This window comes from Convolutriloba macropyga, chromosome 11 (assembly GCF_964194025.1).
Source record: "Convolutriloba macropyga chromosome 11, txConMacr16.3, whole genome shotgun sequence".
NCBI classification, from domain to species: Eukaryota; Metazoa; Xenacoelomorpha; order Acoela; family Convolutidae; genus Convolutriloba; species Convolutriloba macropyga.
In genome coordinates this window covers 5,109,243-5,125,439 of record NC_134478.1, presented here as the reverse complement: position 1 = coordinate 5,125,439, position 16,197 = coordinate 5,109,243, and the positions used below count along the sequence as shown (strand labels likewise).

The 16,197-nt window shown below is 33.1% G+C and overlaps 2 protein-coding genes across 3 annotated transcripts in view; both read left to right on the top strand.

Moving 5' to 3' along the window:
* Positions 1-16,197, top strand: part of LOC142349909 (AP-3 complex subunit mu-1-like) — a 378,054-nt gene that overhangs the window by 15,494 nt on the left and 346,363 nt on the right. The gene's annotated exons all lie outside the window — the stretch shown is intronic.
* LOC142349022 (protein-glutamine gamma-glutamyltransferase 2-like) overlaps positions 1-16,197 on the top strand; it is a 35,460-nt gene that overhangs the window by 14,034 nt on the left and 5,229 nt on the right. Inside the window, exons 4-10 of the mRNA XM_075400424.1 lie at positions 347-390; positions 4,958-5,124; positions 7,701-8,035; positions 8,603-8,961; positions 11,502-11,825; positions 12,396-12,502; positions 13,137-13,800. Of these exons, the coding sequence (XP_075256539.1) occupies positions 347-390; positions 4,958-5,124; positions 7,701-8,035; positions 8,603-8,961; positions 11,502-11,825; positions 12,396-12,502; positions 13,137-13,800 (2,000 nt within the window). The remainder of the gene's footprint in view (positions 1-346; positions 391-4,957; positions 5,125-7,700; positions 8,036-8,602; positions 8,962-11,501; positions 11,826-12,395; positions 12,503-13,136; positions 13,801-16,197) is intronic.

The following is a 16,197-nucleotide window of genomic DNA, read 5'->3' as shown; positions in this document are numbered from 1 at the left end:
AACTGGTCCGCATTACGAGAGTCTTACTTTGCTCTCTCATATTGAGCTATCTTTTCAAGCTCCATCTTATGATCACAACTTACTTTCTAGAGTGTATACTCTAACAGATAATCCCACCTCTTACTAGGCCATAAAAATCATAATCAGTGAGAAAAAAATAAGTTATTTCCTTCAGATAGCTTCATTAAAATACAAAAATTGTAAATTTGTTCACAGTCGGCAAAGTGAGCAGCGCCCTCACATCCTTCCATTACAGTATAATGAAACTTTGGGTTATTGAGATAGAAAATCCGGTTCTAAACTGAAAAATTAAAAATTTCAAAGAAACAGTTCCTGAATGTTGCAGATCAGGGCTCAGCAGATCGAAACAAAGCCAAGAGAATTTAAAAGGTAAAATTTTTTAGTTAAGCTACTGTGAAATAAATGCATGCAACTAGTACCAAACCCATTCTTCGAGACTCCTAGTTTTGATCTTGTGACTCTTATTTTCATCCTTTTTTGTTCACAATTAAATTTATTGTGACAGCTAGTGCGAAGGATAAAATTGTCAGTTGTTCATCTGGTAGCGAATAAGTTTTTTGTAGATATATTTCTGAGAAGTTCAAATTTTTGTCTTGCGGAGATTGTCCCTTTGTGCCAATTTATAGAACAGGGCAGCAACTCAATTAGTCGAATAAGCTTCTTTCGTTTTCCTTGAGTGAAGTATATTTGTTACAACATATATATTTTTTAAATTATATATCAGAAAATTTTTCCTCATTGTTCCGACCCTATTTAGTGGGGGGAGGAACTATATACTCAAACGGGCTTTTTTGGTCAGTCAATTTTGGCCTATCGATATATTCATCGTAGAGGGTTGTGAGTGATATCATAAGAAAGCCCATCCACCGTAGAATATATAACTAAATTATCTTTGATTTTGTATTGTTGATTTTACCTCTAAAAACACAAGTTAATGAATTGTTGGATCCAATTTTTTGGTTAAAAGTTTTGCTAAATTTTTCAAAAATCAGCCTTTATTTCATCAAAAAAGAATGGTACAGAAAAGAGCTCCTCTAGTGCACTTTTTTTAATTTGCCGGATTAACAAACTTAAAAACTACTGGCACAATCTTCGTTAACACCAAGCATAGTTTAACACAAGGTTAGTTTTAACCGTGGATCCTTTGAGAGTGTTCTTAGATTAAAAATTTTCCTGTTATTTTTTGATAATTTAATTGGGTAATTATGCAAAACGCATCGTTTATTTTTGATATTTTGACATTTTTGAAACCACCCGTAATTTTGGGGAAAAGTGCAGGTTTCTGACGTAAAAACGGCATAAGCAAGGCTAGTTTTGGTGTAATCTATTTTGTGAGCCCGAAAAAAAAATCGGATTGTAATCAGTCGGTGTTTTTATTATATTTTCGCCTTTTTTGCTTTTTACGGCAATTGCAGAAAGAAAATTCAAATCAAAGAGTACACATGACGGGTCCAATTGGCTTCCTAGAGAGCTTCAAGGAAACCCATCTAGTTTTTTTAGTAAGAAATTTTTAGTCGTTTTCACTTTAAAAGATACATACTTTAAAAATGAAAAAATAATTATTGAGGTTTGACACGTTTCCTCTTTTTGGTCGACCTGTAGCTTAAAGTTAGCAGAGACAAGTCATATCATTCTTCTGATGAATTAAAATTTAATAATTGTTGTTTGTTCTTCAGTGAAAAGATCATGATTTTAACAGCATCGAAACCGTCATCTAGCAGAATCTAATGGAATTTTTTTGTTTTTGTCTTAATTTAGTCATTTTTTTTGTAGTCATAAGATAAATTATTGACAACTGCAGGTTTTAGAAAACCTCCTATTGATAAACAAAGGAACTTTTTTACTGGTTTTATTTGAGACCTGAAGTTTTTCATGACTTTGAAATCAAATGTTTTAAGAAATTAAATATACTTATTTTTTTGATTTTGCTCTCTGCTGTTCTCTTTGGTCTACTTTTTACCTAGTCTCAATAAATACAAGTTGCATATAAAGTTACTGAAAATAGGCGCAATTGAACATAACTAGGGTTTTAGTTCATTGCTTATTGTTCAGGGTGCTTCGATACCGGTTTTTCGCAAAAAATCTATTTAATTTCTGATTTTTGTCTAGTTATCGGTCTTTTGAAGATGAATGAATTATTTTGAATAATGACAGATGCCACTGGCTTTAAGGAAGCGTTTTAAAGATTCAGTTGAGAGCCAATGTTTTTATGTGTTTCAATTTCACTGTTTTCGAAAAATTAAAGGGTATTTTTTTAACCAGTTGTTACCTAGTCATATTTTTCAGTTGCTGGCTGTCTTATTATTGGTGTTCAAAGAATACACATTAAAAAAATCTTAGTTTTTACGAAACAGATTACGATTTTAACGGCTTCGACACCGCTTGCTTGCAAAAGTTTATGGGTTTTTTGTGTTTCTCGTCTGAATTTGTTGTTTGTTTTTTAAAGGTACAACAAATTCTGGATAATTACCAGTCACAATATCTTCATATTGTGGAATTAAAGAGCATTGTATTAATTTATATTTGATTGCAAATGGTTTTCCTTTTTTAAAAATAATTGTTTTAAAAATTATCTTTTTTTAACCTTGCCATTTTTTATCATTTTTGTCTACTTGTTAGTGAGTCTCATCAAGGAATGGTCACATGTTTTTTCTAGTGAAACTGGAACTGATTTTTTTATTTTCAGTTTTATTTCACGCCAGTTTCACGTTGTTGTTGGGTATTTTTCTGCCAAAAAAATAGACATTGAGCTTTGGGTGTAAATATTTTTTGCTGCAATTTTTTTTCTGTATTGTCTTTTGTCTTTGTTGTTTTTTGGTCTACTTGTTACCTAGTCTCAATAATTACGGCTCGCATATCACGTTATTGGTGTTGAAAAAAAGCAAAATTGAACATTTGTAAGGTCTTTAGTTCATTGCGTACTTTTCTTATTGCTTCGATACCGGTTTTTCGCAAAAAATCAATTTAATTTCTGATTTTTATATATTTATCGTTTTTCATGTACATGAATTAAGTATACTGAAATAATAACAGATGTCAGTGGCATTCGGAAACACAAGAACATATTTAATGAATCAGTTGACAGCTAATGTTTTTATGTGTTTCAAATTGATTAATTTCGAAGAACAAGAATGTATCTTTTTTTTAAATACTTGTTATCTCGTCTACACTTTCAGACGTAACTTATCTCTTTATTGGTGCTCGAAGAACGCGCATTGATGAGATCTATCTTATTTTTAATGAATATATCACGCTTTTAACAGCTTCGACTCCGTTTTCTTGCAAAATTAAAGGGAATTTTTTCTGTTTCTCGTCTGAAATTGTTGTTTGTTTCTTTGGACGCACATATTCTGGATAATGACAAGTCTCAATATTTTCATATTGAGGAATGAAAGACTTTTCTATATAAAATTTAATTGATATCTAATAGTTTTCATTTTTTGAAAATATTTATTTTAGAAAAAAACGAACATACTTTTTAACCTTGCGTTTTTTCTGATTTTTGTCTACCTGTTAGTGTGCCTCATTAAGGAATGGTCACATGTTTTTTCTAGTGAAATTTGAAATGATTTTGCTACTTTATGTTTTTTTGAAGCCAATTTGACTATTATTGGGTTTTTTTCAAAAAAAATAGACATTGAGTTTTAGATGTAAAAATTTTATGCTGCAATTTTTTTTGTGTTTTGTCTTTGCTGTTTTTTGGTCTACTTGTTACCTAGTCTCAATAATTACGGCTTGCATATCACATCATTGTTGTAGAAAAAAATGCAAAATTGAACATATGTAAGGTCTTTAGTTCAATGCGTACTTTTCTTATTGCTTCGATACCGGTTTTTCGCAAGAAATCAATTTGATTTTTGAATTTTATCTTTTTATCGTTTTTCTTGTAGATGAATTAAATATACTGAATAATGACAGATGTCAATGGCATCTGGAAACACATGAACATGTTTAAGGAATCAGTTGACAGCTAATGTTGTTATGTGTTTCAAATTGATTAGTTTCGAAAAATAAAAATGTATCTTTTTTTAAATACTTGTTATCTAGTCTCCTCTTTCAGAGGTAACTTATCTCATTATTGGTGCTCGAAGAACGCGCATTGATGAGATCTATCTTATTTTTAATGAATATATAATATGCTTTTAACGGCATCGACTCCGTTTTCTTGCAAAATTAAATGGGATTTTTTCTGTTTCTCGTCTGAAATTGTTGTTTGTTTTTTTTTGGGCGCACATATTCTGGATAATGACAAGTCGCAATATTTTTATATTGAGGAATGAACGATCTCTCTATTTAAATTTAAATTGATATCTAATGGTTTTCTTATTTGAAAATATTTGCTTTAAAAAGACGAACATATTTTTTAACCTTGCCGTTTTTGATCATTTTTGTCTACTTGTTAGTGAGTCTCATTACGGATTGGTCCCTTGTTTTTTCTAGTGAAGTTAGAACTGATTTGCTTAGTTTGAGTTTTATTTGACGCTAGTTTGTTATAGGGCAATTTTTTCAAAAAAAAAGTAGACATTGAGTTTTAGATGTAAATGTTTATTTTTTCCATTTTCTTTTTTTGTTTGTCTTGTCTCGTAGTCTTAATAATTGTAGGTCTCATTGGCCCTCTGATGTGACATTATTTACTTTCCGAAGTAATTTGAGTTGGAAGCAATTTTTGTATTTATAGACCAATTATTTATTATGAGTATGTGAGATTTTTTGAAGGATTTCTATCTCTTCCTCGTTTGGTAGACAATTAAGCCAAAATTGTGCATAAGCTGGGTCCAAAAATTATGTGCGTACGCACATCACCGAGTCTTCTTGTTTCAAACTAAATTCTAATTCATTAATACAAATCACTACTATACTTTGCTATAACTTCATTCCGATTTAGACGACATTTACGTTTGAATCGAGTGCGTTTGTTTCAACCAAATGATTTCAGAGTCCAAAAAGTCAGGAGGTCCCGGAGGTCCTCTTAGGAAGTCTGACTCCTCGGCTACAGAAGACATCAGAGGAAGAATGATCACAGAGAAGAGATCTTCCCCGGAACCTCTGTCCAATAAAAGGCCAGGATCATATGACGAAAACTACAAATTGACTACCAAAAAGGCAAACTAGTTGCTCAAATCTTCAAAAAATTTTAGGTTTTGTGGCATAAGGCAAATTTATTTAATAGCTTTGAAAAATCTACCATGTTTTGACAAAAAGCAGGTTGGGTGAAGATAAAGATATTGCATTAGCAATTCGAAATTTTCAACATTCTCGTGCTAACTACTTTTAAGTCAATTCATTGCTTCCGGGAATTATAAACAAAGCATCCATGATAAGTGAACCTATCTAAAGCTTTCAGTGGACAGCTAATGGCTGTTACGACTTCAAATATGATTTTTCGAGAAATTTTTTCAACATTAACCAATCATATACTTATTTTCGTGAGTTTTAAGTCATTATCGGTAATGTAAGGACCCCCTTTCTTTCTACTGTAACCCAATTTAATCTGGCTAGCGGTTTTATTTTCTAACTATTTTTAGTATGACTTCAGTGCCACAAAATTTCGATTTTTTTTAAAAAAAAATGAATATTTTCTTATTATTGGTTCCTCTTGAAATCTTATGACGTTATCCGGAGATTGATAGCTCCCATTGGCTTAGAGGAGACGTTCAGTGGATCATGGATAAAGTTTTCAGAAAAAACTTATGTTTTAAATGGCTTCGACACTTTCATCTCGCACTTGTCTACTGAATGTTTGGTTTTTGCCTGTATTTGTTGTTGTTTCCATAGTCATAAGACTTATTGTGATGTCTTATTGATTACCTATGCATGACAAATATTCTTGTCCTTCAATCGAAACCCACGCTCCGTTTGTGCGTATTTACTGATTTCCGTCGAAAGCTATTGAATTTAATGGCTGTTAAAACTTTTTTTTTAAAAAAAATTGAACCTTACCGATCTTGAACTTACTTCCACTTTTCGTGAACTGTAAGTCAGTCTCAGTAATTACTTATGGCCTAAATGGCTTCGACATTTTCTTCTCGCTCTTTTCTAATTAATTTTTGGATTTTGCCTATACGTGTTGTTGTTTTCATCGTCACTGATTTTTTGCAATGTCTTATTGATGACTTACGGATTAAAAACATCCTTGTTGTCTCATCAGGGCACAACTTAGCGTAGTTATTAGCTTCCGTTGAAAGCTGTTGATTTTATTGGCGTTGATACTACGTGTTTTCTCAAAAATATCGTGCTTTTAAAGTATTTCTTTGATTTTTTGGAGTCAAATTAAAAAAGAAGAATGCCATTACTGTGAAAAAACTAATGGAAAGTAGAAAGTTTTTACTGAAAAATTCATTTTCTAAGGGCTTCGACACTTTTCTCGCACATTTTTTCTAATTTGATTTTTTTGCCAATTTTTTTATTCTTTAGGTGGCCGTAAAATGCTCACCGGTCCCATAAACTTGTAATTGAGGGTGGAATGAATGATGTCACTCAAGAGTCAGATGTCACTGCGAGTAGATTTAAAGATTCTGATATTATAAATTTTTAAGATTTTTAATGACTTTTCGAACTTTTTCAGTTTTTGTTGTTGTTTTTGTAATTTTTAACTTATTCTCATCATTGAGAGGTCCCATACAGTTCCTTGTATTTTAAAAATATACCTGTTTAATGTTATTATGATGTAAGTGATGTTTTGTTTGTTGGATAATATGAGTTTTCATAAAATGTGAGTGGTGTATTTTTGTTTCTTTTTTCTCGTCATTTTGCACAATTGCGTAAAAACAGATCCCAAAGATTTTCAATTGGGGCTCAATTGAATTTATTTATTCATTCAGTATAATTTCAGCTGAATTAGTATAAATAGAAAAAAAATAAAATTACATAAAAATCAGATAATAGCTATCGATTTTACGTACCTCACTAATTTGTGTTTTCGCAATGTTTTTAATATGTTGTTTGTAATTTTTGGAGTTTTTTCTGCATCTTTAGTCCATTTCTATGGGTAATTCTAACCAGAGATAGGTCCTTTTGGTTTCATTGTGACTTTTTAGTAAATTTATTGAGAATTATTTTGTTAAAAGCTATTTATTTTTAAGACTTCTGAAATTATTTCTTTCAAAAAGTGTTGATTGGTATTTGAATTTCGCCTCATTATTTTTTCTTCTTGTCAACTTGTTACCTAGTCTCATTAATCAAAAATCCCATCTGATGTGTATTTAGGAAAAAGTACATTTTTGTAATTAGGGTTTTGTCTGATTGTAATTTGACTTTGTTGCTAGGTGCTTTTAAAGTAAGATATTGAGGTTTTGCCGTGATAATTTTGTTTTTGCTCTCCTTGTTGTTGCTGTTTGTTCTCACAGTCTTTTTAATGGCAAACTTTTGTCAACTTTTGTCAAAAATGTAAGTCAAAAGACAGTTTAGTCAAAAATGTAGATGAGCGAGGGTCGGAACATCATGTGCAAACGCACATTAACGAGCCTCCTTGATTATTCAAGATTTAAGAGGTGCATTGCTTTTTTGGAGCCATTTAGAAGAAGAAGAATTTATTTTTCCGAGTACAAAACAAATTTGGCGTTTTTTGCGTCTGAAACATTTAAGTAATACCGCCTTTGTTCCAAAATGCCTGCTATTCTTGCTCAGCTCGATAACACAAAATAGGCTGGCTATACAGCTAATAAGTATATATTTTGAAGACTCGGAAAAGTGGAAGAACTGGGAGAAGTAGCCGGTCGCCCGCTGGAAGCAAATCGGGTGCTGATCAGGTTGTAAACTGGAAATTCACCCAGAACAGAACCGACCACCTAACTTCAATCTTCGACGATCAATTCTTAATCGTCAGAAGAGGGTTTCCGATCAAGTTTTCAACTTCGGGCGAAATACAACGACTCAAATTGTATAATATTCCCAGTAAATATAGTACCCAATGTACTACTGAACCCCCGCGATATATGATAGAGGTCACTTTGACACGTGAAAACCCGGAGTGTGCAGGGTGGAAGATTGACAAATTAGCCGAAAGCGATTACAGGGATGAGTTTCCTTCATTAGCAATTGTTTATCAGTTGGGCTTTTTTTAAGTTTCGTCCAATTGACGCGTTATTAAAAGTTATTTAGTATATTTACTAGAGCAAATGTTATCGTTTTATAACGTAATTTTCCACTAGTCTGACATCTTCAAATTTTTGTTTTAAATTTAGTTCATTGTTCTTAAATTAACCCCTTATAACAACCTGATGAAAGATTTCTTTTATGACATTGGTTCTAACGAGTTTTTTAATTATTTGATTTTGTGTAATAATAGAATTAACCCATAATTGTATCCCTTCGATCATAATAACAAAGTAAATGTATATTTCAAGGCCTTGAATTATACATTCATGTTTGAATGCGAGTCGTTAAAAATTGGAAATTGTTGAAAAATTTGACAAACTGGGCGAATTTTTGAAAACACCGCATTCACACATCAAAGGCATGTTATTCGAAACTTTATAACCGAAAAGTTCTGGCAAGTAAAAGTTTAAGTTTATAGGAAAAGGGAAAGTTCTGGCAAGTAAAAGTTTAAGTTTATAGGAAAAGGAAAAGTTTCCGACAATAGCCTTCAAATACCGGCTAAATGCATCATCGGCCTATGGCTTGTTAAAATCCGAGTTGATGGTGAAGATTACCGTGAAGACATCCGCATATTATTCAATCCATGGTGTCGCGAAGACGAAGTTTACATAGCCGATGAAGATATGAGACAAGAATATGTTCTAAATGAGAGCGGCCGTGTTTATACAAATGGACTGATGTTCTATCCCTGGTTTTTCGGCCAATTCGAACATCGGATTCTTGACATTACGTTGTATCTTCTGGATAAGTCGAATTTGAGCACTTCGGCTAAATGCAGCGCTGTGGCAATTGCTAGAGCTCTATGCATGGGTATTACTTTTGGCGATGGGGAAGTGATAACAGGTAATTTTACTTCCATAAGGAATGAATTTTGGTATTTTTACTGGGCTGCACGGCCGGGTGCGTGAGCGTCTCGCGGGTCTCCCATTCCACTGTTGTATAATGTTTTTTTATATACCCTTTTCTACTGTTTCTCTTATTTTTTTACACTTCTAGAATGACACTTTCTCCACCGTCAATAAGGAGAGAATTAAAGTGTAAGGGTCTTTGTTTTTCACACTTTTTCCACTTTGTTCCCTTTTTGGGAAAACTCCTCGGCCCGGGATCTCATCTTAAAGAGTAAAAAATATATAAAAAGAAGAAATCGATATTCCAAAAGCTGAAGCAGGTGATAATTTTGAGCCCGTGGTAATTGTTCTCTTCCGACCTTAAATGGGTTTTACCGAGTGGTAAAGCCTTGATCAGTCATTGACACAAAAAGTTCCATGGATCCGTCATTATAACCTAAAAATTAAAAGTAGTGGTACAATTTTTTCTATTGACTTCATGCAAATCCCTGCACCCAAAAATGGCTAAACAAAACTTTCGAAACACCAGAAAACTTGAATTCCCTGTTATGAACGTTGCAGACGAGAGAACCACTTGATTAAAATATTACTATAAAAATAGGAAATAGTTGAATAGCTTCATCTAACAAGTACATTAAACCTCCTAAGAAGGCTTCGGGTGGAATTTTTCTTGTACTTACAATTTCAAATCATTTCAAATCATTTCAAAACAATTGCCAAAAAATTTGTAGGACGGAAAACAAGAACACATTACGAGTTGCTTGACCCTAAGCGTACTTTGCTGCCCTACGGGGGGATCGTGGACAACGCTTACAACGCTTCGTAATTAGAAGTCACGTGAAATCTATTCACCATTTTAGCTGGATAATTTGAAACGTAGCTTTATAAGTACTTTTAATAGTTTTGGGTAATTAACATTCACAGTGACAGCTCAGAAATATTTGTGAAAAAAATTCAAAAAGAGTTTAATTTAATTATCTTAAATAGAAGAAATCTCGATGTATGAAGCTTTAAAATTCAAAAGCATGATTTTTAATTACACTTAGTCTCAATTATAGTTTCAACTAGGTTAATTACACATAGTGTAAATTCCCTTAATTACAAATAGTTTCAATTAGGTTAATAAGGGAATTTAATTACAAAGCACGTGGATTCTAAATGTACTTACGTTGAGAACCTGAAATTTAATGACAACTTCCTCTAAGTACTATAAAATTTTCCTTGTTGTGAACTCTGCTTAAGAAACGCTTTTGTTTCAAAAACCGTCAACTAAATTTAAGGTGAGCGTTGTTCACAAGGATTACTTAAGAACACATGTATTAAGATTGGCTGTGACATTCACTTCCGAATGAATGCAATTTTGTACCGTAAATTTAAAATGGGTTGGGTTAAAGAAAATTTTGTTGGGGCAATGTTTTTTAGTGAATATTGTAGTTTTTCGGACCTCGTCTAGTCATCACGCAACAAAGGTTTCAAAACTACTCAAGATTTATTTTAAAAAAAGCTGCTCGAGGTCCCGTGAGATAGTATATTGAAAGAAACCATGCAAACACTGGCATTAATCTGGATTAAATTCAAATGCTACACCTTTAACAATCAGTGTTTGATAGCTTTTTTTCTTCTTCACAAAACTAAGGAGAAATGTTTTCCAAAAATTTTTAAATTAATTTTTTGTAAATTTTCCAGATACAATAAGCATCTTTTGCAGGTCGCTGGCAGGAGCCATACACTGGCGGCTATGACGTCAAATTCTAGTATGGTCTCTAACTTGTTTGACAATTTTCAACCAGATTTTGAAAGTTTTTTTGGTATTTTTTTATTATCTAACACACACACACTTACACACAAATGGTCTAAAAATTCTTCTTGTGGCCGTTAGCAAAAACAGTACTTACTTGTAGTCAACTATTTTCCTTCATTGTCATTGCAAAACTTTATGTTAAACGTGACATTTCTGCAAGAAAATAGCTTTCAAAGTTAGTGAACTCGAATAGTTACAGGAAAGTCCATTCACCAGCATCTAGAAAAGTAATGAATGTGCCAAGGAGTTCAATTTTTAAAAATAATTTCAGATATTTTATTTTTTATTTTGTATTTTATTCATTCAGAAGTTGGCAAAATGCTAAAAACAGATTTTCATCATCCGAATTCAGACTGCTTGTCTTTTTAATCATCAGACAAAATGACATATGTTCTTCATACAATTTTTATGTATGCAGTTATAGGCTGCAAGGGAAGTCAATAAAAAATTGCTTTTATTACATTGCAAATTTTCCAGATATACACTCTAAATAAAGTAAATTTACCTGAAAAAACACCTGAATTTACCTGAATCGTTCAGGCAAATTGTTCCCACCTGAACTATACCTGAACTTACCTGAAATTTACCTGAAATTTACCTGAAAATTTCAGGCGTCACTGGCTGAACTTTTACCTGAACTTGCCTGAAAATCACCTGAAAAGTTCAGGTAGTTTTTCTGGTTCAGGTAAATTTACCGGAACTTTTTTTTAGTGTGTAATCAGCATCTTTTGCAGGTCGCTGGCAAGAGCCATACACTGGCGGCTATGACCCTAAACACTGGCACAGCTCAGTTGACATACTAAACCGTTACTACAGGTCCAGAAAGTCAGTCAGTTACGGTCAATGCTGGGTCTTCAGTGCCATATTTGTGACAGTTATGAGAACCCTGGGCATCCCGTGCCGAACTGTGACGAACAACTTTTCTTTTCACGATTCAAACCGGAACAGTGTTTGTGAGTGGGAAATAATGCACGATGGGTCTATTAAGAACATGGAGTCAATTTGGAATTTCCATGTTTGGGTTGAGGTGTGGATGGAGAGACAAGACCTTGAAAGAGGTGAAATAAAAGTTACGCTCAAGCCCTTACTTGTTACCGTGAAATTATAATTAAGTTATGGGTTATGAACTTCTCAGGCTGAATAAAAGCGTTTTTAACTAAGTTCCAAAAATGAATTTCTCAAGAATGAGCGAATAACAAAATGATTTTTACAGTAGAATTCAGAGATTTAGAGGAAAGATCTGACTAAAAGATCGAGGTCTTGTCCTCCTCTCTTTTGATTATTAGGCCCTAGAAACAGTGACGGCCACTTCTGTCTTCTATGTGAAAGTTAGCATCTAGCAAATTCTTAATATCAATGTTGACTGTCACGTTTATAGATGTCACCTTATACGCAATTCACTTTTTATACAGAAATTCACTTTTTGGTTTAACTCCATTCTAACCTTAGTTTGCTTCGGCGAAAGTGTTCTTCAGTTATCTTGCCTTTCTCTGCAAATATTTTTTTCCTTATTGGTCTGGTTGTTAAATACGAACAAGCATAACCTTCAGTTCAACTCGAACAAATTCATTGTTTTCTTTTTTAAATATTTCCTCCAATTAAATCAATTGTATGTGCATGTTTTTTAGGGTACGGTGGGTGGCAGGCTGTTGACCCCACCCCACAGGAAATGTCTGCCGATTCATCCATAGCTGGTCCAACACCTGTTAAAGCAATCAAGGAGGGCACACTTGAGGGAATTAATTCCTGATTTTTCTTTAAACAAAACCTTCTTCTCTCTTCACCCCACAGCGCATAGAAAGTTATCATAATGTTCCATGCAAGAACTTGGAATAACTAGAGTGTCTTTGCGTGTTGCCCAGGTCGAGGTCTCGGGTCGGGCGGAAATGTCATTTTGATGAGAACCAGTTAGTCTTTGCACGGTGTTGATTAGTTCTCACAGAAGTTTTCCAAGATGCTGGCGAGATTTTGCTTAAATCCTTGAGGGGGATTTTGTAAAATAGACAAAACAAACTGCAGAATAACAAAAAGAAATATTTTCTCTTGACATGTCTTGCAGTTGAGTATCTTCATCGATCAGATAACCTCAGGTTAAAAATATTTCGGAGGGTGTTTTGAGAAAATCAAAAAAAATGAGAAAATTGCAAACTGTAGCAAGGTATTTTTCATCTATTTAACTTTCTGGTCATTAATTTTAACCCGTAAATTTAGTTTTGTTTTAGTCGACTATTTTGTTTCAAATTTGATAAACAAAAATCAGTTAAAAACTGATGTAGAGTTTATGAGTGATTTTTGAACCTTCAGTTTTTGGTCTTCAGCCATGGCCCCCCAGAAGGCTGAGACATACAGGAATTATTTCCCTTTTCCAGATACCATACAACACAGTATATTTATTCACAGAAATCAACTCAGACATTGCTTACTGGAAACGGGAGAGAGACTTAGGCCTCGGAACTCTGGTCAAGTTCGATGAAGGAAAAATTGGTCAGAAAATTGTCACCAAACAGGTCTTGGGTACCAACGCTGAAATAATAACCGACTCTTACAAACTTACAACGAGGAAAAAGTCAATCAAAGCTTTATCTGAGGAAAAATCCAAAATTTTATCCGCAGTTAACCCTGGAGTAAACTTCTCCATGTATGAACCGGCGTTCCGCAAAAAAATGGGCGTCGATTTACAAATTGAAGTTCCGGACTACGTTGCAATTGGGAACGATTTCCATTATTCCATAGATTTTATCCCAACAGAGTCTAAGTCCGGCACAGCCGAGGCTAAAATCTGTATTAGTGTGTTTGTATCAACCAATACTGGGAAGTTTATTGGGCAAGTTTTGAAAAACGAGCTGAAAAAAGAGAAGATTTCAAAAGGGAAGCCAATTTCTGGTAAAGTGGATTATATTAAATATCGCCGATTTGCTTGTGCAAGTTATTGTTTGAAGGTTTTTGTTATGTGTGAACTTTTGAGTCCATATGAAGGTCAGAATTGTGATTTTGCGGCTATTCCCTTCTACTGCAAGCCGCCCGAAATTCTAGGAAAATGTTTCCGATTTCATCTGATTAAACTGTAAGATTGTGTTTGAACATGAATTGATAGCTGGAGGAAATTAGTTTAAAACGAGATACGCAGAAAACTTTGGTATATTTCTGGGGTCACATGTCATTAACTGTTATTTAAAATCGATTTCAAATAATTCTAGAGTTAATCTACATAATTTCCGCCATTTTTAAAACTTCAAAATTTTTAAAATGTTTTTGGCTATACCTATTGGCTATTTGCTATAATTAAAGACTAGAATAACCGCACCCTTTATAATAAAAGCGTTGTCTAAAATTTAACCGAATTGCAAGATGTCTTTTCCTCAAGATAAAGATATCCAATTTTTTATATCAAAGATCTCATAAACATTTTCGACTAATGATCTAAACAACTTATCACGAAGTTTACGCGATCCCCAAAACCAGATGTTATTTGACAATAGGTCTAACAATCTTGTGAAATCTCAGAGTTGGAAATTTTTTATGCAAAAGCAGCATAAATCGTCGATTACCCTAGAGTATTGAAAAGCGATAAAAATTTTGTTTTCGACTCTCGAAGAAAAAAAACTATGCACAAAAATTTTCTTACACTTAAATGTTGAAGGGAACAATGGGCCGTCATACCTTTTATCAGTTGAGGGACAAATAATCGATTGCTTAAAAATCAGGCCGACTGCTATCAAACTTGTAAATTACGAACATTGATGCGACTAAATTGAAAAAATAACTCATTGAAAAGCAAAAAGAATTGAAATATTGAGTACCTCCATAAATGAATTTGGTGTTAAAAATGCTGCGAAACAATTTCTGTTTGCCAGATCATTTCACGTGTTCTACAATTTATTTACTGTCTCCAGCAGTGAGATATTAAAATATTAGAAAGCTCAATCCCCATTTCAGGTTGAATTTTAATCGCAATTACCAGATAACAACATCAGAGAAAGTGCTGGTGAACTCATTTCTGGGCCAGAAAAAAATTCCAATGAACTTTTTGTCATTCTTATTGATGCTGCTTTGTATCTCAAGTAAAATCTGTTTCAAGTGGTTGAAACCAATTGTGGTGAACTAAAGTATACAAAAAACTCATTTATTTTATTCTTAATTTCAACGTGAAGTTTAATTATTTCTTTTAGACTTCCAACAGAATAAAATTATTATTCACTTCGAACAAATAACAGAAAGTAGAATTTATCATATCATTAATCTGCGTTGAAGAAACGAAGAAACACTGAATTTAAATTCATTTAACTACAGTTACCAAGCCTCTAACGAATAAACACATATTTGAAAATTGTATGCGATTTCTTGTGGCAGCAAGAAACTCCAAAACAAAACGTTCTGTCTTTCAAATTGGTTTTGGTTTTCTTCAATCCTCTACCAAAAAAAAATGTATAATCTCTGATAGGTCGACGCAAACTTTAGTTTGTTTAATAACGTTCTTTACACGCCTATTAAGGTGTTTTATGCTAATAAACTGTGCAAACTTATTCTTTTCTTACTCGATAACAATTATAACTATACTTTGTCCAATTTGATACAATTAACGAGCAAAACACGTATTTCGAGATTTTAGCCATCTGAAAATCACTAAATCGATTCTTACATATACCACTTAGGAGTTACTTCGAATAGAAATGAATTACGAAACTGAATTTTCTTTTCATGCAATTGGGGTTGTTTGCTTTCTTTTTATTATAACTAAGCTTTCAAATCTCAAACCAATCACTATAGACAAATAGTCGTAACTTGATGTAACCAATAACGAATCATTTAAGGTCCCCGTATTTTGCGGTATCATTCTCTACTCTCGTTTCCTATCTCTTGTTTGAATCTCAACTCATTGAGATAGTGTATTGTCTTGAATTTTTTATGTCAGTGTTTAACTTAAGAACAATCTAAGTCATAAAACATTTCAAATTAGCATGAATATTGAATACGAGGTAAGTTCAAATTCACTATTAAAAATCTCACTTCTATCTGAGCTTGAAAAGGTAACTTAAACTAATTCAACTAGTGCTCTTTCAACCTTTTCACCTCATTCATTAAAATAACTCCATTCCTCATTCTTGGTTCTTGTTTGATGCTTTTTGTAGATAGATATTTTAAATCATATTTTCCTCTAACATTCCTTAAAAAAAGAATACATGCAAATTTTCATCTAACTTAACTCATCTGACTTAACTCTGAATTCAAACACGAGGTCCCGCGATCTAACCCGGTCATTTAGCTATCTATGTACGGAAAAGCAGTAAAGTGGGCTAGTGGGCGAGAGTTGCTGGCACGTACAACTCGCTAATAATTATTCAGCAAGAAAAAAGGCGATTTAAATTTTTAAATCCCTTATCGTTATTTACGCTATAAGAAATTAAGGAACCCTTGTAGACAACCCTTGTA